Here is a 21,519-nt window from a genome sequence, read left to right as displayed (position 1 = left end):
GAGTATTTCTATTTCACTGCCTTTTCCTTTTTACAGAAATTGCAGATGTCCTGATATGATTCAGTTGCATTTGTCTCACTAAGCCTTCAGTCAGATATGCAGACATGACCTCAGTGCAGTTTCCAATGAGACATTCCTGTCTGTTTCCCTTTTGACAGGGGGCTGTGCATCATCCCAACACTTCTGATCCCTAGTTCACAGAACGACAGCCCATCCATATCTTCGGGGGTTCCTGTTATAAAACACTGGCAGGGAGGTTCAAATGGCCAGCACAGATGGCAACATCAAAATGAAACACAAGTTGAGGAGCTGAACTCTTGTAACAAAGGAAACAGTCCCAAACACTTTAACTTAAAAGAAGACCTTGGTCCATAAAGGCTTTGTTGTACTAGAACCAAACAGGAAATGATTTTATCTCAGTCAGGAAGATAAAATAATGCGTATCCTCTCCCCCTCCTTTGAGAATTATTTCCTATGAGACGGATTTCAAACACTTTTTTTACAGCGTGTGTCAAAGCTGACTTCTCGCTAACCTTTAGAATCTTGACCACAGCAATAAACCCGTTACAGATTCATCTCTGCTTATGCCCTCCCTTGTCATCCAAGCCCTTAATCTTGCACTGTGCCTTTTCCCCTGAGCGGATATATAAGTATTCATCCTGCTTGGAGGCAGAGGAAATGTGACACAGTTGTATAAGGAGAAATATGGCGTTGTTGGGAAGATCCTATAACCAGTGTTTTATTGGTGAATAGAGAGGGGACTGCTCTCTTGGAGGAGAGGTCATAAATGCGCTATATTAATATCAATATTTAAAATCCCTTTATGTACTTAACTGTTTTGTTACTTGTTGTCATTCATGATCTGATATCATAAAATGAAGCTTATACATGTTCGGTTTTTGTTGACATTGTCAGAAAAGTGATAATTCTATAATTCTACTTTATGTTTACTATTGATACCCACTACGTATTCAATATAATACAGTGCATTATATTGAATGGTGTTCCTAATAACATACACAGGGGGGGCAAAATCAATAATAAACATGAAGTAGAATTATCACCTTTCTGACATTGTCAACAAAAACTGAAAATGTGTAAGTGTTGTAAAAGTAGAATTTATGGCAGAGCTGTTGCACTGAATTGCATCAGATTGTACAGGTGTTCCTAATGAACTGGCTGGTGATATATATATATATATATATATTTTTTTTTTTTTTTTTTTTTTTTTTTTTACTGTACCTGCTCCTCTCTGTGTAGGAATCAGTTGCTATTTTTATTTGTACTTCAGCTCATGACAGATCTTCTCAGTTTACACAGGGAAAACATGCAGGGACAGTCAGTCACTTGTTCAGCTGTAGTCACTAACAGTTCTAGCAGATTGGTTTCATTTACAACTTTTCATCCCAACAATCTCCAACTTGTTTAACTGTAGACCTGTCAGATGTTTGCGAATTATATTTTTGGCCCAATTCCAGGGTATGTGTCCGGTGCTTCAGCTGATTTGGTGTGTGTGTGCGCGTTAAAAGTATACTATGCAGGATTTTCCTAAAAAAAAAAAACAACAATGCACTGACACATACAAAAGTAATCCCTCTCAATCATTACTTTTGACCCACGTGTGGCGCTGTATTTATCTGCAGAGACCCTGTCCTCTGCCTGTATTTTCTTATTATTTTGCTGTGTTCAGGAAGCTTCTGAGCGTCAACCTTTGGGCAGTGGATGTGTAGCCCCCAGCCAATAACAGTGCGCAGGGTATGAGGTCAGGAGTCATAGCTTAGCGACCAGCTTACATCACTGTCTCCGTCTCTCTCCTCTGCTCCGCTCTGCTCTCTGTCTCTGTGTCATAGATATATAAAGAGCTGCAAGTCTCTGTGTCCGCTTGACCGAGGGCAGGCCTGAGCTCCACACACACACACACAGAGCTGAGAGGCCACAGCAGACAAGAAGAAGCTCTGCATTCACACAAAATCCGGCAATGCGGCACCTTCCCACAGGGTTGTGCGGAGGTGTGGGCATGTTTATTTGTGCTTTAGAACATAACCGCTGTGAAACAATCCGAAAATAAGGTTTTATTGATCGGATTTCATGGCTTTGTTCTTCATTCACTCTCTAGCTCACTCAACCACCACTGCTCTCTCTCTCTCTTTCTCTCTCGCGCTCTCCAGGGAGGAGGGGCCGACTTTGAATGCTGTGTGTTTACAAACACCAACTGACAAATCCTGCATAGTGTACCTTTAAACAGATGCAGCCCTTTGCCACTTGCCTCAGGTGTCTGAGAGTGTTTCCACCACTTCTCTCTTTCATCAGCCGCCAATTCACCTGCCAGGTGCAATGACTCAAATAGCTACAATTTGCACTCATACTTTAATACTGTTCTACTGTCAGCTCACACACTCCTATTAGCAAAAAGACAAATACAGGCACATCTGCATCTGTTATGTTAAAATGCGACTGTTTTTGAAGCTTATTGTATCAGCGTGAGACTAATATACCTCACAATATTTTATACATTCAGAATTTATTAAATTAATATCAAGGATTCCATCCTCACAAAAAGAACAGTCACAAAACTGGACCCTGGCTGACTGACAACAGCAGCTCCTTTTATTCAAATGAGGCAAACGTGCTGAGGTGAAGCTTTCCAGTTCCAGTTCTGCAAACTGGCCTGATTGGAAGGATTTCAGCGATTGTTCAGATAACAGGGAAGCCAATCAGGATCAAGTCCAGCTTTTATGCTCTGATTAGATCCAGAAACAGCATGTGGATTTTTTGGAAATGCACTTTAAATTAAACTGCACAAACAAAACCAAATGCTAACAGTGTCCTCATGTTTGATAAAAATGTTTATGAAGAGAAGATAATAGACTTTCTGTCTGTGAATCTCTTACAAATATAGAGAATACTTCAACTAAATACTGTCTTTAAAATCAAGCATGAATCATTTTGTATCATCAGTTGCTTTGTAAAAGTGCATCTCACAGATTTCTAGTTTGTAATATCATTAAAATTAAACTTATCAGAAATGGAGAAACATCTTTTTAGGGTTATTCATGTGTTTTTCATTGAATGCTAGTAGATATATATGATGCTTGTGGAATTGTTAACAGAGTGGGAACTCCTGGTTTTAATAATGCTGTTGCCAGAGGAAAGTGGATGGTACAGGTGGCTCCACTCAAGATCACTTATCTGATATTAATACTAATAAGAAAATCTAGAGACTAACACACACTGAGCTTTTTCAAGCTTGTCGCAGGACAAGAAAAACAAATCCTGTCTTGTTCGATCTTGTGGTATAGATGTTGTCAATCCATTTGAGGTTTTTTGGCGACACTATCCATGAGAACAGCAACATCTCAGCCATACTCTGAGCCGTGCAGCTTATTTGGAGGGGTCCCTCAGGCAGGTTCCAGCATAAAACAATGTTTATCTCAATAATTTTGAGGCTGTTCAGCTCCAAGTTGTTGTTGGCACACCGTGACTCCAGATGGGCCACCTCTCTCTGTTAAATGGACTAATTATTCTTGGTGACGATGGCCATCAGCATGGTGTCATCTGCATATTTTAACAGGAAACACTTTAAAGGTTTTATACTCATTTATGTTTTCTAATGCCCTAGGTTGCTTATCTGAAAATTATTATTAATTTGACCTATAAGGAAGAGAAACAGCTTACATCTACACCGTAATCAGCATTGTATTTTCCTGGTAACACCACCACCAAGAATCACATGAACAAGATTGGAGAATTTGCTGTGAGAGCAGCCAGGAGGATTTTCTGGGGCTCATGTTACATTTTCTGGTGCAGAAGTGTTTGTACTTCTGTGCACTCAAGACCATGTGGGCGTCAGAGCTCAAACAAACATGTTGTGAACTTGTAAATTCAACCTCCTATTCATCATCATTGGAGGTCTTCCACAAGGCACATCAAAGATTAAAGGCTAGGTTTTCCAGCTTCTTCCTCACGGCCCGTACATATTAATTGAACTGGCCTAGGTTACAGGAATAACTTATGCAAATTCATAAACTGAGGGTTATTCACCTCAAAGCAATTTGTTGATGAGGTAAGTGGGTATTCAGGCCCTGGTGTGCTAAGAGCAGTGAAGAGGGGACAGATCTTGGTGGTTCTGTGGCGCGTGTGATACACAAGAGCCCACCGCCACATGCAATTTCCTTTCTGTTGGAAAGTCAGTGATACTGGGAGACAGGAATGCACTGTGTGTTTGCTGTGGAGTGTCTCTAGACTGATCATGTTAAGTGAAGGAGAGTGTAAAATCAGGAGCCAAGCCTGTCGAGGTGTTTTCTCAGACAGTGAGACTTGTATCAAGGCAAGTCTCATTTATTTTTAAGGTTGAAAAACAAAATTTGAAAAAGCACATTACATGTTCTTAAGCTAAGAGGCAACAACCCCTTGTGTGTGAATGTACTGTTTGTCACATCTCCTTTTCCTGTCTTCTTGTCACCTTCAAAAGCGATTTTTCTCTGAACATGAAAAGGGTTCATTTTCCAAAATACTTCATGCAAATTTTGTAAACACAGGTTTTGTTCGGTAAAAGATTACACTACCTTTTATTCTTTAAGTGATACCTTAACCTGCTTGCTTTAATTTCATGCTGTCAGTCATTTTGCCAGAGTAGGTGTCACTTTCTTATGAAGAGGGTGTTTCATTTTGGGTTAAAGCTGCATGTCCTCAGTTAATCCTTGCAATATGGGACACAGCTCAACAGACAGTTGTTGTAGGATTCTGGGGTATTTCCTCAGTTAAAAGCCACCAGCACATTAGATATGAGGATATTTACAGTTTTACTATAGAAAGGAGAATGTACTGTGTGTTTGGATCCGTGGATCATTGGTAACAAATGATCTGATTGTTGGAAAATTATGCCAACCTGCAAAACATGTCCATGTTGCCAGTGCATTTGCAAATCTGCACTGAGAATGATCTGTATCTGGTTGAAGATGGAGAAAGAGTCAGAAAAGTTTTTAAAAATATATCTCAGTGAAGACATAGTGACCAAAGCTGTAGCTCACCATGTTATAAATAGCAATAGGAAATCTCATTGACGCAACATATAAATGCGCAACAAAAAAAGGAATGAAAGTTAACAGATCACTCAGGTTTTCACATTGGGGGGTGGGGGGGCGCTGTCAGACTAGTCCATTCAGAGTGTTTAGAAAAGTCAGACTTGTCAAAAATATTGATGGACCAGTCAGCATCCATTTCTGTTGCCGGTTTGCTTCACAGGCAACAGAAATGGAGCTTGACACTGAGGGTGATGTTGGCTGAATGTACCGGGTAGCTAAACATAGTCACTCAATGTTAAGTCTGCATTATTTGATTAGATTTCAAGGCTACGTTGTATGCGTTCATTTGATCTACCAAGGACAGTGCTGTGTGTATTGACACTAAGCTGATGCCAAGTATATTCATTAGCAGGCTTTAAACAAAAGACACCCTATTTCTTAACAAAGTACCGATTGATACACTGTCCGTACTAGTGTGCCATCACTCTTTTGGTCTCCTTCACATTTGATATTCTCCCTGGCCCCACATCAACCTCTCAAGTTATTTGCTGCAGTCGATATCCATCTTAACAGCGAGCGACGGGTGTTGGCGAAAAGTTCCTCCCGCAGATCAAATGGTCGGAAATCAAGATGCTTCCTCAGCATGTTTCCTGGCTGGTGACTTTGAAGGAGATTGGCCCTCTCGCTGTGCTCACAGAAGCACCTCAGTTTCCCAAAACAACAAGAACACAGTTTGATTGCATCCAATACTGTGACAATAAAGCAGGTTGGCTGAATGAAAGCCAGACACAGTTTAGTTATGTAAGAGAACCAGAGGAGTGTTGCAGCTTCTTACCCTCTCACTTCCACCTCCTGCTGTGACTGACTGTCTCAATACACTGCCTTACACTTTCTTAAAAGTCTCTCACTCTGTCATTTCCTCCATTTTACTTGTTCACACACATGTCGCTATGTCTTTGTATCCTTCTTGCTTTGTATTAGACTTGGAGAGTTCAAGACTTTCCCATTGTTTGTCATCTACTTGTCTGTAGTGAAAGCTTTGTGTCAAAATAGAAATTCTGCCCACTGCTCTCTTTGATACAGTGGCTGTTTGTGTGCAGACACTCTGGCACGTTAATGAACAGCAGTCCCCTAGGAAACATGCTGGAGCAACAGGGTTCCTACGTATCGATTGAAATGACTTTGTCTGGCCTCTATCATTGCTGTGTTTACACAAAAGCCACCCATGGCAGAGTAGCCATAAAAAAAAAATGTGAATTGAAATGTTTGAAGTTAAACTGTTGGGTTTTTGTTTTTTTTTTTGCTTGCACTAGATCCAACCATTGTCCTCTCCCACAGGTCTTTTGTGCTTAAGTGACTTGATTGTTTTTGTGCGCCTGTTTGCTTATTTGTTTATCCATTTCTACAAGCCCACACAGCTTTTTTGTGTATTTCACAGCAATGCACCTTTTCGGCCTCAATTGGCAGCTCCAAGAGTTGGACAACCAGCCGGCTTTTGAAAACGGAGGAGTTGGGAAGACAGGGCCCACTCAGTCAAGCATAGTGACAGCTCTGGCTGCTGACGGTGAGAAAAAAACGACTGAGTAGTAGCATTAGTGTATTAGTATTAGTATTAATGTATTTCCAATTAACATTCAAACAAGCCTTTACAGTATTAATACACAAGATGAATCATATTCTATACTTTTGTTGGTTTACCTATTACTTAAAAATGATGGTCAAAGCTTTTGGTAGGGCTTTTTGAATATATATATATATATATATATATATATATATATTGTACTCTCAGGGTTAAGTCTTTATCTCCAGACATGACAAGAAAAGTTTTAAGGGTCATAAAAATACAAATTCATTAAATCAAATGAAGGTTCAAGCGACAGTTGAGAAAGACAAATTGCTACTGCAAAACATTTGGCCTCATGAATGACAGAGTGAAATTTTCGGTGTTTGATGCCCAGTCAGCCTTTTGAGATCTTTCACCTTCTGAATATTAATTGACTGATTCCCGACCGCTTTGTACTGCCTAATCATAATCTTGAACCATTCTGTATTCAACAACAAGCATGCAGGCCATCTCAGCTCACCTTTACAGCAAAAGCCACCAAATTAATCTCTAAGCACACTGCGGTATTTAGAATGCATGGCCATGAAAGCATTAATTGAGTTGAGTAGGCCAGGCAAAAGCTCAATTATTTAAACTTGGCTAGATTTAAATCCTCATAAGTACTGCTAATTAAGATAGCATGAGGCAGGTTTTGGACTGTTTAAAGGCAATCAATAGCCGGCTATTATTCTCCCCAGAGGTAAACTTGGCTTCCAGTCTCCACTTTGACTGAAGCTAAAGTGACAGGCAATGGCCTCATTACACACACAACGCCGAGGTATGCAAATAATGGAGGTCTGGAGCAAACAGATATAGATACACACACAGCTACAGTATACCCATGTCCACACACTGAATCGCTTCTTAAGAGCAAAGGCTGAGTTTTTATTGTTTTAGGACAGCGCTGCATCATCCACCTAACAAGTTAAAAGTCACTGAGACACTAAATTAAAGAGCATAGCTGTGTTCCCTCTACAGTAGAGCTTTAGGCGTTGATGGCTTAAAGAAACACTTTTCAAATTTTTCTTCTTAACAATGAAATCAGTTCTTGTAATAGCACATTGCAGACTTTAGTTCTTTATGTGAGCATGAGTCATATTAAAAACGGCCATCTTCCCATCTTTTGCACTGTTAGGACACTGTTTAAGGGCATCATTCGCCAAATTGTTTTGATTTGCTGTTATTGCTCTGGCAAGGTAGCGCTCAGTATATCTGACAGATTCCATTTAGACCTTATCTGATATGATGCCTTACTCTATGAGTCACCAGTACCAGAGAAAAGGCGGGTGATGCAGCCAGTTAGAGTCTTATAAAAAGCCAATTATACCCAGTCCTTTTTTTGGTGAGCAGTGCATCATGGGCTAAAAGGAAACATTACTTCTAATCCTATGTTGCATGGCCACTGAAAAGATACGACTACCTTATTGTTACATCTCCGCTTGAATAAAGGAATAATATTATACAGGAAAGCAAAAGATAGGATTCAGCATGTACTGATATCCAGAGATCAAAGACTGACACTGAAACCAATATTACATTTTAGATGTGAGTGTGAAAGTTTTAGCTAATGGCATGAATGTGATGATTGATTTATACCATATCACCTTAAACGTGCTGTTTTAATTCTGTAACACCTGACATGATATCGTTGGGGGATGTGTTTCTGTCTTCTAGGAAGGACTAGCGTGCTTCATCAGGAAAACAACTCCATTGACACTGGACAGGTTGACATAGGGAAGAGAGTGGGTCAGAGTGTCCCACCAGGGGTGTTCTGGCGTTCCCAGCTAAGCATGGAGCAACCACGCTTCCTCAAGTTTAACATCTCGGTACAGAAGAACGCTCTGATTGGAGTCTATGGACGGAAGGGTCTTGCACCATCTCACACTCAGGTAAACTGACTCCTTTGTGCCTCTTTTTAAAGTGCAACTATGTAACATTTGAAAGAAGAAATAACATATTATTGTTCTTACAAATGGAAAATTGAATTCATGAGAAATGCAATGCACCGTTTTCAGCTACAACCTTACTTGAGCTGGTATGACCAGTAGCTTATTTGGCTAATTTTAGTTAAAGTTGGCAAACTTACGATAGCTATTTCTGCGTAACTGACATTACTCAGTCAGTTCATTGGCTTTAAGACTCTCCTGTGCTTGTGCTACTGTAGTACTACAGTTTGTTTTTCATGCATGTCACAGATAAATATTTCAATGGTTTTATCACAAAAGTAAGCAAAAAATCTTTAGAAATGAAGGTAAACTCAATCTGCCACTATCCTGTAATTATCACTTGTGGCAAACTGTCTCAACCACTTTGACATGTCACATAATCATTTGATCCCTTGTTAATATAAAAAAAAAATATTAGTTCAGCTTTAATACAGTTAAAAACAACATCAAACAATGCAAATGCATATTATCTAAATTGCTTATCTGCCTATGAGATTCCTTATTACTATTTTGGACATGTATGCATCTTCAAATTAGAAGTGGGCTCCAATTTAGCTTCAGCTTTCTTCTCTCAGCTTCAATTTGTTTGTGTGGGCATGCAATTCTTTCACTTCCACTAAATGTTTGCCATTTGCAAACTGAAGTGTTTCCAAAATGTCTGATGTGTCACTTGAATGACATTTCTGGGCATCCAAATGTCCGACATCTGGTGATGGTGATGGAAGCACTCAGACAATGGCTATTTTCCACCACACTTGACTGTGAAAGCTCTTAGCATCACCTTCTTGACATTCTCTCTTAGTAAAGATGGGCTTCACTCAAGTGTAGACAGTTACGGCCACTCTTTGATGGAAGAAAGTCTGAGGCGAGTGACAACAGGTGAGCTGGATTGCACTTTCAAGGTGAAAAAAGGGAGACCAACAAAATCAAAGACCAAAGGGTACTAATTAACAAAACACTACTTTTATGTCTAAAGCAATTGTTGCACAGACACTCAAGCTTGTCAATGCTGGACACTGTGTCCATTGTGGCCACCTCTAAATTACATTCTGTCCAGGTACCAGGGGCACAAATCAATGCATTTACTTAACTGAGCATGAAAGACTCCAATGAGAGATATTGACTGTTCGTCGTATTCACAGCTTGGAAGACAAGGCAACCATTAAGTGCACCAGCTTTTCTCAAAGATAGACTTCCTCCATCTGCTATTGAGTGTCTGTCTGTGCTGATACAAACCAAACAAATTAGAAAAAACAAAGTTTTGTTGTGTTTTTCTTTGGTATTTGTAGTTGTTATCAAGTGTCAGACAAAGTTCACTCAATCTAAAGGCTGGAGAATTTACAGGCTCTGAGCGTTCCTCCTCTGTCCATGGGGGCATCTGGCGGTCTCTCCACACTTTGTCTCTTAGCTGCTATTCACTGGTATTGTTGGATTGAGACGAGTTTGGGGGGGGGGGGGCTTCACACCAGCTAATCGAGATGTATGCACTTAGCCAGAAGGTTTAGAGCTTGTGGGATGAACTGTTTTATTACTTCTTCTACAACACAAAGAAGTCAACTTCCGCCAGGTTAATATCCCTCCCCTGCCCCTCTGCTCTACTCAAAGGGGTTTAAATCACAGTGTTGACTTCACCTGCCCCTTGCTTAATGCTCTATTTCCTGTCGTTTGCGAGTCAGCTGAATGGTTGCTGGGGTCCATGTTTGTCACATTCCTGAGCACTAAATCCAGTTTTAATGCATTTCCTTGTCCCTTTCTTTCAGCCATTTTGAAGGCCATTGTGTTTCTATGTGGCTGAATGTTGTGCACATACTGATATTCATTTTTGGCTTTGAGGGAACAGAATAAGTCAGTAATGAGATGACACATACAAAGTGCTTATACAGGTGTTTTGGCTAAATGTTAGCAGATAGTTTCTGAGCCACAGAGCAACACCAACATTCATTTGGAGTTGTGTTTCTGGCCATCTGATGAATGTAGGTACAATATTTACTCTCCTTTTAGCTCTGGTTTGGTCTCCGACAACTCCTGAGAAAATATCTGGCTCTTTAGCAGCTAGAAGTTACCAGCTAGCTGCTTTTTCTTTCTGCCGTTTAGTGCTAGGCAGGTAGCACACAGTGAGTTTATTATGACTTTTTAGTAAAAACAGCTGTTTGCTGCTGCTGCTGGAAATGGGGACTTAAAAGCTCATTAGAGCTGCGGATTTGAGTTTATTCATTTATCTTTTTAAAGTCTCATTAAATGCAGTTATTTGATTTAATGTTATTAAAAAATCTTGTAAAATGCAGCTTTAAGAAACATATTTTAAAATGTATTATAGTATTAGAGGTACTTAACACATTTACATGGCTCATTATCTCATGTTTTAATCTTTAAAAAAGATATTTGTAAACTGCAAAAATTCTGTAATTTTCACTTTTTTCATTATTTTATGAAACTCTTGCAGATCTGCACCATAATCAGGTCTTTGCTCCCATTTTTCCCACTTCTCTCTCTTCACACTAAAACAATAAATTTAAATTTAAAAATCTGTTGAAATTGATCTATTACTTTTTAAAAATGAATTAAATTCAACTGAAAAAGATGTGATACCTATTTAAAAATGTATGTGTCTTAAATTTAAATATCTCAACTGTGTGTCAGTCAAAAATCAAAGTCCTCTGCAAACAACCTCATTCGATTTAAATCCAACCTATTCTAAAACAAACAAACATAAAAAAGAATTACAATCCAGATGCATTACATTTCAAAGACGTCCATAGTCTCTGTTCCTGTCAGGAGTCTTATATAGGTTCAGTACATCTGTGTAGCTAACAACCGCTTTAGTCAAGGGATCTGCCTGTCTGCATCTGCTGTGCTCCTCTGCATCCTATAGGCTGTTTAGGGATTGTTGGTATGTGTTACACTGTTTTCTGCTGCAGTGCTCTGTACCCTACAGCTTCAGTCAAAATGAGGTTCAGGTGTTGAGCAGGTGCTGTGAGAGCAGATGCACCACTTTACTCTTTTCACTTGGCAGGAATGACTCGTTACTCCTTGTTTACCCCGTAAATCAATGTTTGTTTGCAAAAAAATGTAGAGACTGTTATGCTGCATTCCCAGAGTAATGGAAAGAAAAACATAACCCTGAGGTACTGTATATATACTGTTATATTTACTTTTATGCTGTGTTCATTATGTACACAGCATACAGCTTCTAGTGGAGCATTCTGACATCGCCAACAAGGAAGTATTTACTGTGAATAGATTGTAGATGTCATATTCAATTCAATTTACTCTATTTTACAAGAATAATCCTATCAGAATCTATGTTGTTAATCAGGGAGTCCTGATTAAATATAATTCAGAACAAACAATAAAACACATCAATGAACACCTTAATAGCTGTCTGTCTGTCTGTCTGTCTGTCTGTCTGTCTGTCTGTCTATTGAGTGTATCAATGATGTTTTGACTTTAATTATAATAAGAGAAAAAAATAGTCTTAAAATAAAATAAAATAGTTATGTAGTTTATCATCTTATTTGTATTTTGTGCAGGTATAACAGCACCGATTAACTCTGAATTTTAAGTCTCTGCATCCACACAGTGTATTATCAATGTTAATTTAACAGATTATAATAATCACACTGCCAGAGTCTGAACATCCATCAGTTAACAATATATTTTTGGGAATATTTTTGAGCATTTGCCCCAGAGCCATATCAGCTCTATCAGTATACAAACAACTCTCCGAACAACATCTATGAACTCGAAATAACTGCCACTGAAAAATCAACATTTATTATACTTGAGTATTTGCTCTGTGCACAAACCTCTTCTGATTGTGTCTCGCATTTCAACTTTAAAAAGTTCCTCTCAGACTGTTAGAGGAGCTGCATGCAAAGCATCCAACAGATGAAAACACAAACTTTTTGAACTCTCTTGCCTCTTAACTGCATGGTTTAATTATACTGAGATTAAAATAGCAATCATCCGCATCTGCTGGAATCTTGTTGTTTTGCAGTATGACTTTGTGGAGCTCTTGGATGGCAGCCGGCTCATCGCCAAAGAGCATCGGATTCAGAGTGAACCAGAGACAAGGGCCCGGCTGGAGCACCCAGTCACTGTCCACCAAGCTGGATTCATCCAGTACCTGGACTCAGGGGTGTGGCACTTGGCGTTTTATAATGATGGCCGGAGCGTGGAGACAGTGTCCTATAACACCATCATCCAGGGTACGAGGACACACATCTGCTGCAATGGCTGATGAGTATGATTGGAATGATGTGTAATGACATGTTTGGAAGACTTTAATTTCCTTAAACAGCTGCGCCTGCATGAACAAACAATGGGGTTTTTGAAAAATCTGGCTGCCACACAAACAAGCTGAGCTTTTCAAACTTTGAGCCACCTAGGAGGCATATCTAGGTTTTCATTGGAGGGTAATGGATTATTGTGTTCAACACTATAATACGAGACCATGCACAGCATTGATCCTTCTCTCCTAACAACCTCTTCAGCGTTCTGAAGTCTGTGAAATTTCCTTGTGGGTTTTGAGGTAGGAAAAACACTAAGGTTGATGTAATGTTTTTCTTTTTCTATTTCCTGTGGGGAGTTCCATTGATCTGGCCCCACAAATATGAAGGTATCGACGTTTGAGGTCAAAATTGCCTGGGTCCGACGACGGCTCAAGGAACATACAATACCAGCTAGAATAATAACAAAAAAGTTTGCCCTCTTAACACCGATCAAAATGAGGGCCCCAGTCTTTTGGGGGTGCCCTTTATAAGCGATGGTCTGTTGAATGAACACAAGATCTGTCTGTAGGATATGTCAGATTAACTTCAACTCAGAGAGGATTTAAGCTGTAAACACTCAGGAGATTGCATGGCTTGTGTGGGCATGATCAGTCATTCAAGGGTTTTTTGGGGGGGGGATGAGGCAAGAGAGCGACAGGAGGAAAGGAAAATATGTCAAGGAAATGGAATTATTTGGTCTAATTTAAAATGCCTGTGTGGCTTTTACTCAACATGGCTTAGATGTGAACAGTCGGACTGCAGCATACATGTTATGGAGGCTTAGACCTTAGTGGGACATGGACAAATAGCTGTAAATGTATGCCATGCCTGATACGAGTAGTGCAGATAAGAGATGCTTAAAAACCCCTAGATTCATGCAGGGGGAAAAGGAAAAGTTGTGGTTGTTTCACAGAATTTCATGAACTGTACAGTCAAATGTTATATTAAGGAGGTCTTTCATATTTGCTCTCATATGACAATCTGATGAGTTATTAATAGTTGGACTTGCACACTGCTATGCTGTACCCACAGAATCTGTCACAGAGTGCACACACAACTGTTATGGGAACGGAGAATGTGTAGCAGGATCGTGTCACTGCTTCCCAGGATTCATAGGGCCGTACTGTTCCAGAGGTAATTATTCAGCTTTTATACTCCTTTACTGTCCACTCAGCTCATGGCTTAAATGCTCAGCTCATCCAAATAACAAAAAAGAATCTCCCTTAACTTCTAGTGGTATCTATTCATGCATATAGAGTTGCTTTTATTTGCCTAGGTCTTGGAATTCCTAAGATTTCTGCTGCCACTCCAACACAATGAGGATGAATTCAATCGTTCATGGTGATCACAGCATTGAAAAGGGTCCTTTGTACTTTGTCCTTGTAGAAGACAACAAACATTGCTGTCAAGTTGTTCAAACACTGTCCTGGTAATTCTGACTAATCCACGGACCTTGCTATTTAATTGCAACAACTTTGAACCAAAGAAATAGTCTCCATGAAAACTGTTACAGCTTGTTGCGTAGATTATCCAGAGCAACAGTTGCTTGTCTGACATTGCTATGAAAATATTTAGTTAGGCTAAATATTACAGTTTGGTCCAAAATGGAATATTTCATCAACTATTGGATAGATTGCCATGACACTTTCAATAAACATTCTTGATCACCAGAGAATGAATCCTACTGACTTCAATGATCTGCATTTGTAGTTTTAACTCCACCATCATTAATTTGTCCAATACTTGGTTGAAAACCAAATACCTGCCAGCTAATGATATTTCCATCAGCCTTTGTATTTCTGATAATTAGCAAATGTAAGCACGTTAACACGCTAACCTAAGATGGTGAACATGTAAACAAACATCATCATGTTGTTGTGCATGCCAGCATGCTAAAGCTGAAAATCTAGCAAAGCAACTCTATGCCAAATTACAGCCTCACAGAGCCCCTATGGGTGTAGACTCAATGTCTTGTTTATATGTAAATTTTAAATGCTTCAAGCACCACAAAAGAAATTCCCTTTCTCCTCCATCATATTGGGGAGTGGGGGGAGAAGAAATGGAAGAGATGGATATGTCAAAACCTGGACAAAGAAAACCAAAGCTATCTGTATGGAGAGATTTGGGTGAGCAGACCAAAGAGGAATCATACCCTGTTGTAACTGTGAGTTTTACAAAGGTCTGCAACAAACAAGTTTAAAAATGGACCACAGTTACAGTAGTTATGTCATGTGTATCTTCAGCTGCTTGTCCAGTCCTGTGCAGCGGTAACGGGCAGTACACCAGGGGGCGCTGTCAGTGCTACAGCGGCTGGAAGGGCACGGAGTGTGACGTACCTTCCTCCCAGTGTATCGATCCTCAATGTGGGGGACACGGACTATGCGTGGCGGGTAACTGTGTGTGCAACACTGGCCACAAAGGAACCAACTGTGAACAAGGTAAATGAAAGAAAAACACAGCATCTCCCCATTGGATTTGCAGCAGCTAGATGGAACATATTTCTATGTGAAGCTCAAGGGGGATCGACATAGTCCATTGGTGAAACAATCAGTGTTTTCAACTCCGCCAAGCAGATAATGCTTTGGATGTTGTTATTGATAGTGTGTGTGTATAAATTAAGTCACTCTTAGTGTTCAGAGCACATGAATGTTGGCTATGCGCTGGAACAGATTGTGCGGGGTCCGTTGATGCAGTCACCTATTGGAACGCTCCACAGTTGAAGACACCTGTTAAAATCGATCAGTCAATGGCATCTGTTCCTCCGTTTATAGGGAAGGAGCTGCTTCTTTCTTGTCAACCTTTTCCATCTCCCCCCCTTCACTTCAGTACATTTAACTTTATTGATCCACATGCAGACAAAAGGCAATTATCAGCTCAGATTTACACGTGCAGGTTGTTGACCTTTCATGTAAAAAGCTATTGAGTTCACTAAATGAATATATTGTGGTTTTCTTTGAAGTGAAGAAATATGGGAACACAGGAGGAGGTCACATTTGTAATTTTAAACTTGCATATCAGGGTTTTATAAATAGGTTCAGGTAAATAATCATTGTCAGTGTCCAAACATGGAGATGCACAGAGCAACCAGCTCCAGAGGAAGCACAATAAAGTTGTTGCAAATTATCCCTTGTTAGTAATGGGTTGATTATGTTGGTCATAATTGCCAATTATTAACCTAGATCAGCAAGTTGATTTGCAAATTGTTAATAGTAATTGATTATATCTGTCGAGACACTAATTATGCCCCTTTTCCTAGTGCCTATAATGGAGCATAATTATGCTGTCAGTATATTGGAAGTGCCCTATAATATACCGTAGAGGAGCTAGTTGAACATAGGGTGGAAAATTACTACCGGCCACCACTAAACACTGCAAAAAAAAAAAAAAAATCAGCTGTGGCTCACCAGCCATCATCTGGCACTGACCCACTTCCCCTCTAAAAATGATTTTTGGCTGTTAGCAGAGTCAAAGTGGCCGCAGTAAATAAGTAGGTTTGATATCCTGTCTAACTGACATCGCTGTCGTCCTAACTGTGTGTCCTCAGTGGACTGTGTGGACTCAACGTGCTCCGGTCATGGAGCCTGTCATCATGGTGAGTGCCACTGTAACCCAGGCTGGGGAGGGATCAGCTGTGAGATCCTGAAGAGCACTTGTCCAGAGCAGTGCTCCAGTCACGGCACCTTCAACACCGACTCAGGAACCTGCATCTGTGAGGCCAACTGGAAGGGGGCCGACTGCTCCATAGGTCAGAACACATTTCACTTTCTTCTGCTCACTTAAACCTAAGGATTATTATAATTATCAATTAATCTGCCAGTTATTTTCTTGATTAATCGTTTGGTCAATGAGACGTCTGAAATTTTGTGAAAAATGTGAGGTGTCAAGGTAACATCTTTAAATCACTTGTTTTGTTCGACCAACAGTCCAAAACCATAATATTTTAAATAACAATCACATAAGACATTTGAGAGGCTGGAATTAATGTTCAGCTTTATCACTTGAAAATGACTGATTAATTGATTATCAAAATAGTTGCCGAGTCATTTTCTGTCGATTGACTTCAATTAATCAATTCAGCTGTAATGTGATTATAGGCTTTTTTAATAGTATTCTGAAGTCATACATTTTGTGTATAGAAAAGTGTGATAATCCTGGTGTCTTCTTTTCTTATACCACCACTGGGGATAACATAGTTGGACATGTTCAAATTCTTCACATTGGCTTTAATCGAATCAAAGGACATATTAAGCTACTTAGAGTTGTAATCTAAAAGGTCTTACATTTTATTAATTCATTCATTTCTGAATGCCATTTGCACAGTGTTGTTTGTACTGAACTAACAAATCCTTGCAAACAGTCTGTTCTTTTGTCTTTTTTTTTTTTTTTTGCTGTTTTTGTGGATGAAGTTTGAGTTTCACTAACAAGTAACTGGCAACAAATTCTTTCTGTGTTTATTCCAAACAAACCCCTCTTGCTGTGCACAGACACTGCAGCACCAGGTGTCCACAACAGCAGATGTATAAGCCTTTATTACCAAGTTTTAGGTTGAAGTAAAGAGCACAATGTGTCTGCATGTTGGTATCTTATTAAGAAACTTAAGGAGTAATTATTCAACTAAACTTATTCAAATAAAACTCTAAATATCAAGGAAAGCAATGTTGTATATGCTTTAAGTTTTAACAATTAAAAAAAAAATCACAATTAATCATCTGTATTTTTGAAATACAATTTAGTGAACTTTAGAGGGCAATTTGTTTTCCTAAATTAATATGTCACAATTTGAAATTAAACTCTTTGAATAGTACAGACAGTCGAATCAGTATTCTTCAGCTTTCTCCCCACAGTGCACACGAAGGAACCAAAATTATTAATTTGTGATGTCCTACTGATTCATATTCTGCATTTTCTCCAGAGATGATGAATGAGAGCCTGACTGACTCAAGTTTTTCATCTCGAGAGCTATGATGTGCAGTGTATGTTATATTACAAGCAGCGCTGAGTTTTATGAGCTTTATGTTACATCTTTCCTACATCACCTTCAGTAAAGTTTTACTTCAGTAAAATGGGGGTACAAGTCATATATTTCATTAATATAAGAAGGCCACAATGACAAGAAAGTCTTCTCATGAGGATGAGGATCTCTTCATACGTGTGTAGAGCTTTTAATTTGATTCATCTGTCCACCAGAGAACAACAAAATTCAGTGTCTGTTGGCACAACACGAACACTTTAACATGTCTAAAAAAGTCTCAGTTCCTGTCCAAATTGGAGTAAGAAAGTAATCTGAACTGACTCCAGGAAACAACCCCTAACCCTCCAAAAAAAAGCTTTCACGGGTATAGGGAGGCAGATGTTGACATCTGATAGCCAGCAGTCACTCAGGCTTGGAAAGTGTTGTATAACTTAAGAAAGGGTGAAAATAAGAGCAAACTTCAGTCTGAATTGCTGCTCGTATTCATTTTTTGCAGTTTATGTTCTTTACTACAGTATATATTCATCAGAGAAGTTCAATTTAAAATTAAAAATTAAAAACTAAGTCCATTTAGTTGGTTTAAGTCAAAAGGACTAATATTGATCATTTCTGACATACATACATTTATAAGCCTTAATTTGGTTGCAGTTTGGTAGTTTCAAGCTAAATGTCCAAATTACAGAAAGGCAACAGCTTAATTTTTTTTGGAATAAATAAATCATACTGTAAGTGTGATCACACCATTAAAGTTTGGTAATCAACACTTGTAGCACGTGTTGATTTGAAACACAACATATGGTAACAGCAAAGCTTTGACTCCACACATTAATCTTGTGCGACCCGACATGTTCGTCTTGATAAGTATCACCGATGTGTCTCATTTTAAAATAGACCTAATAGATTTGTTCAGAACCTTTTCCAAAAAAATGCCAGTTTATTTTACACCAGCTTCAGGTTTTCTAGAGGAGAAGGAGACAATCGTGTGTTCCCATCTGCTTGCGGCAGAGCCTCTTAATTTGTTATTCAGAGGGTTTGCCTTTCAACACAGGTAGGTGACATGTTAGTTCAAAGGCTGGCCCCTCCTATCTGTTATCTGCGCCTGCGATTCAGGTGATTTATGCGCTGTTTCCCCCCTCAGAATAGACTCATTCTCTGTGTGCTGAACCTAGAGTAAAACACAATGGCTATACTGAGTCGAACAATTAAAAGCAGAAGTTGCAGTTTGTGTCTGTCAGTATTAAAGACTGTTGAATGTATTTTCCTTGGCTGAAATTCAAGTGAAAATTAAAGCATAAGGAGGCTGGATGGTATGTTTGAGATGATAGATGTGTGGTGGACCTTTTTAAGCAGCATGCAGCCAGTTTGGTCGGTGCCCAAGAAGAAAGAATGATTGTTTTGGTGAACAGGGATTTTTTTTTTTTCCTTTTGTGTCTCCCTTTATTTTCTTTTTTAAAGAGAAGTAATTTGTTATTCTGTTAAAGCATTCGAAATTCCAGACATAATCCTCTCACTCAGCAAGATATCTGGGGCCTGTCGATAGCAGAACTGACGACGTAGGCCTCGGCGCAGTCCAAAAGTTAGAGAGTTTACCCACCTGGGTGGGTGGAGGAGTCCGTCTTAATTAATGCTGCAGTTCTTCTTCAATTAAATAAACTTTAATTAACAAGCACATAGCATGGATCGACCGCCCACAACCCCTATCCAGCTTGAGTCAGGGGCATGTTAAAGGCAGATAAACACTTTTGCACTAATGAAAAATTGATTGCATAGATTCTATGGGAAGGAGGTATCCCTTTGGAATCGAATGACTCCCCTCCAGAGGCATGCTTAATATTCTACAGTGTTGGCTCGACTTAATCAGAACCATCCAAGGTCTCTCAATCGAAGAAAATCTCTATTCAGAGAACTGGAAACAGACAGTTAAAAGAGCCTCAGTAAAAGGGGATGAATGTGGATATAGCAGTGGGGGTGGATTAGCTTAAAAAATAATAAAAATACATGAACAAAATTAGGAGATCTTTTATCCATGACTTAGTATATTTTGAACGGCAGAATGATGTCTCTTGGCTAATATGCTTTCCTTGCAGGCTACACCAAGTTTTCAAAAGTCACAAACTTTTCAGTTATGTGGCTATATGCATTTCCTGGAGCATCGAGTCACTTAAAGTCTGAGGACATACTTGAGCTACTTTCTTCCAGTACACTGACGGCTATTGTCACAGTGGAAAGCTTTATGGCTCTTCTGTTCAACAGCTTTGATAGACGCTCTTGGTTCCAGTAAATGAACATTTCTTATTCTCACACAAGAGCAGCCACAGCTTGTTGAGCGTTAGCTTTAGCCCGGTACACGCTGATTTACTTACCACCCATGAATTCAATCATTTGAATTTGCTTTTCTGAAGATAACACGGATTCATAACAGCTGCTCTGCTGTTTCCAATGCTTTCCGTACTTGAAGAAAAACATGTTGATCTAACATCTATCAAAGTTCAGACACAAGAACCTGCTTAAATTCATAACCCTCGCCTCAGTCTGCCAAGAGCCATGCAAATGAGCTTTGAGAATATGTAAAACCTGAAAAGAAACCCGAAAAGTGGTTGTTTCGAAATTTTTTAGATGCACAAAGTAATGTCTGTGCTTTACTGTTCTTGTGCTCTGAATTTAGACTTTTTGAGTGATGACAGGTTTTGTTTCATTCTAGGACTTCTGTACACATGAGAAAATAAAGTGGTCTATGAAATGACTTTGATAAAGATGACTTAAAATGGGAAAATAAAAATGACACAATAGCCCGTGTTGCTTGTGCATGTGCATGTGCATGGAAGAATGTCTTTTCTATTATTCCAGGGTATTTATTCAGAGAAATACTTACATTTTGTGAGATAAGCTTTGATGTCATTTTAGATGGGAAAAAAGTGGTTGTTACACTGATTGGACCCGTTTGCTGATAAGCTAATTAAAATAAAGTCCTCCAGAATTTGCTGCTGCGTACATTTTTACATAAAATAGATCCAAACTAATTCAGATATCATCCATCTGCCTTCATAATGCCCGACAAAAATGCAGAGTGTGTTTCTTTGTGATGTTCTGTTTAAAGTTTTATCTCTTCAATGTGAACTGAAACATACACTCATTATGAATTGGTTATCTGAGAGTACTGCATTGTTGCTGTGCTCTATTGTGGAGAAGACTAAGACATTGAGTGACTTTATTATCACCTGAACCGATAAAACGAATGCCACCATATATCAAGGTTAACATGATACTTTTTGGAGGAAGATTTATCTCTCTCAGCTTTTTATTGTGTATTTTGGCAAAGTGGCAGCAGAATTAAAGTTGATTTAGGGATTCTGTTCCTTCGAAGTTTCACAGTTTTGACAATTCATATGCCAAATTTAAGAAAATAATTGTGTACACTAAATGCCCATTTTAATCCAAAAAGCAAAAGAAAGCAGTAAAGGCTAATCAAAAAAAAAAAAAAACCAAGAAAAAAAAAACTTCTAAAGCTTTGCTATGCAAATGGTTAGCAGTAATTTTGAGTCTCCTCAGATTGCTTATCTTTTTTCAAATATTTTCACATTTTTATAACACTTTTTTTTTTTTTTGAATAATTAAGTTCAAAACATGTGCTGTTTACAGTTAAACTTTTTGGTCCACTTTAACCAAGAGAGCTAACATTTCCAGCAGACATCAGAGCATTTTT

At 39.0% G+C, this 21,519-nt stretch overlaps 1 protein-coding gene across 4 annotated transcripts in view; it reads left to right on the top strand.

The window, feature by feature from the left end:
• si:dkey-237h12.3 (teneurin-3) overlaps positions 1 to 21,519 on the top strand; it is a 143,112-nt gene that overhangs the window by 71,606 nt on the left and 49,987 nt on the right. For all 4 annotated transcript variants that reach the window (XM_044363711.1, XM_044363710.1, XM_044363709.1 and 1 more), the window contains exons 6-11: positions 6,463 to 6,588; positions 8,302 to 8,516; positions 12,571 to 12,781; positions 13,877 to 13,978; positions 15,088 to 15,282; positions 16,389 to 16,589. In XM_044363711.1, the coding sequence (XP_044219646.1) occupies positions 6,463 to 6,588; positions 8,302 to 8,516; positions 12,571 to 12,781; positions 13,877 to 13,978; positions 15,088 to 15,282; positions 16,389 to 16,589 (1,050 nt within the window). The remainder of the gene's footprint in view (positions 1 to 6,462; positions 6,589 to 8,301; positions 8,517 to 12,570; positions 12,782 to 13,876; positions 13,979 to 15,087; positions 15,283 to 16,388; positions 16,590 to 21,519) is intronic.

The sequence above is a fragment of the Thunnus albacares genome, chromosome 10 (genome assembly GCF_914725855.1).
Source record: "Thunnus albacares chromosome 10, fThuAlb1.1, whole genome shotgun sequence".
Classification (NCBI taxonomy): Eukaryota; Metazoa; Chordata; class Actinopteri; order Scombriformes; family Scombridae; genus Thunnus; species Thunnus albacares.
This window is presented reverse-complemented; position numbering and strand designations above follow the sequence as displayed.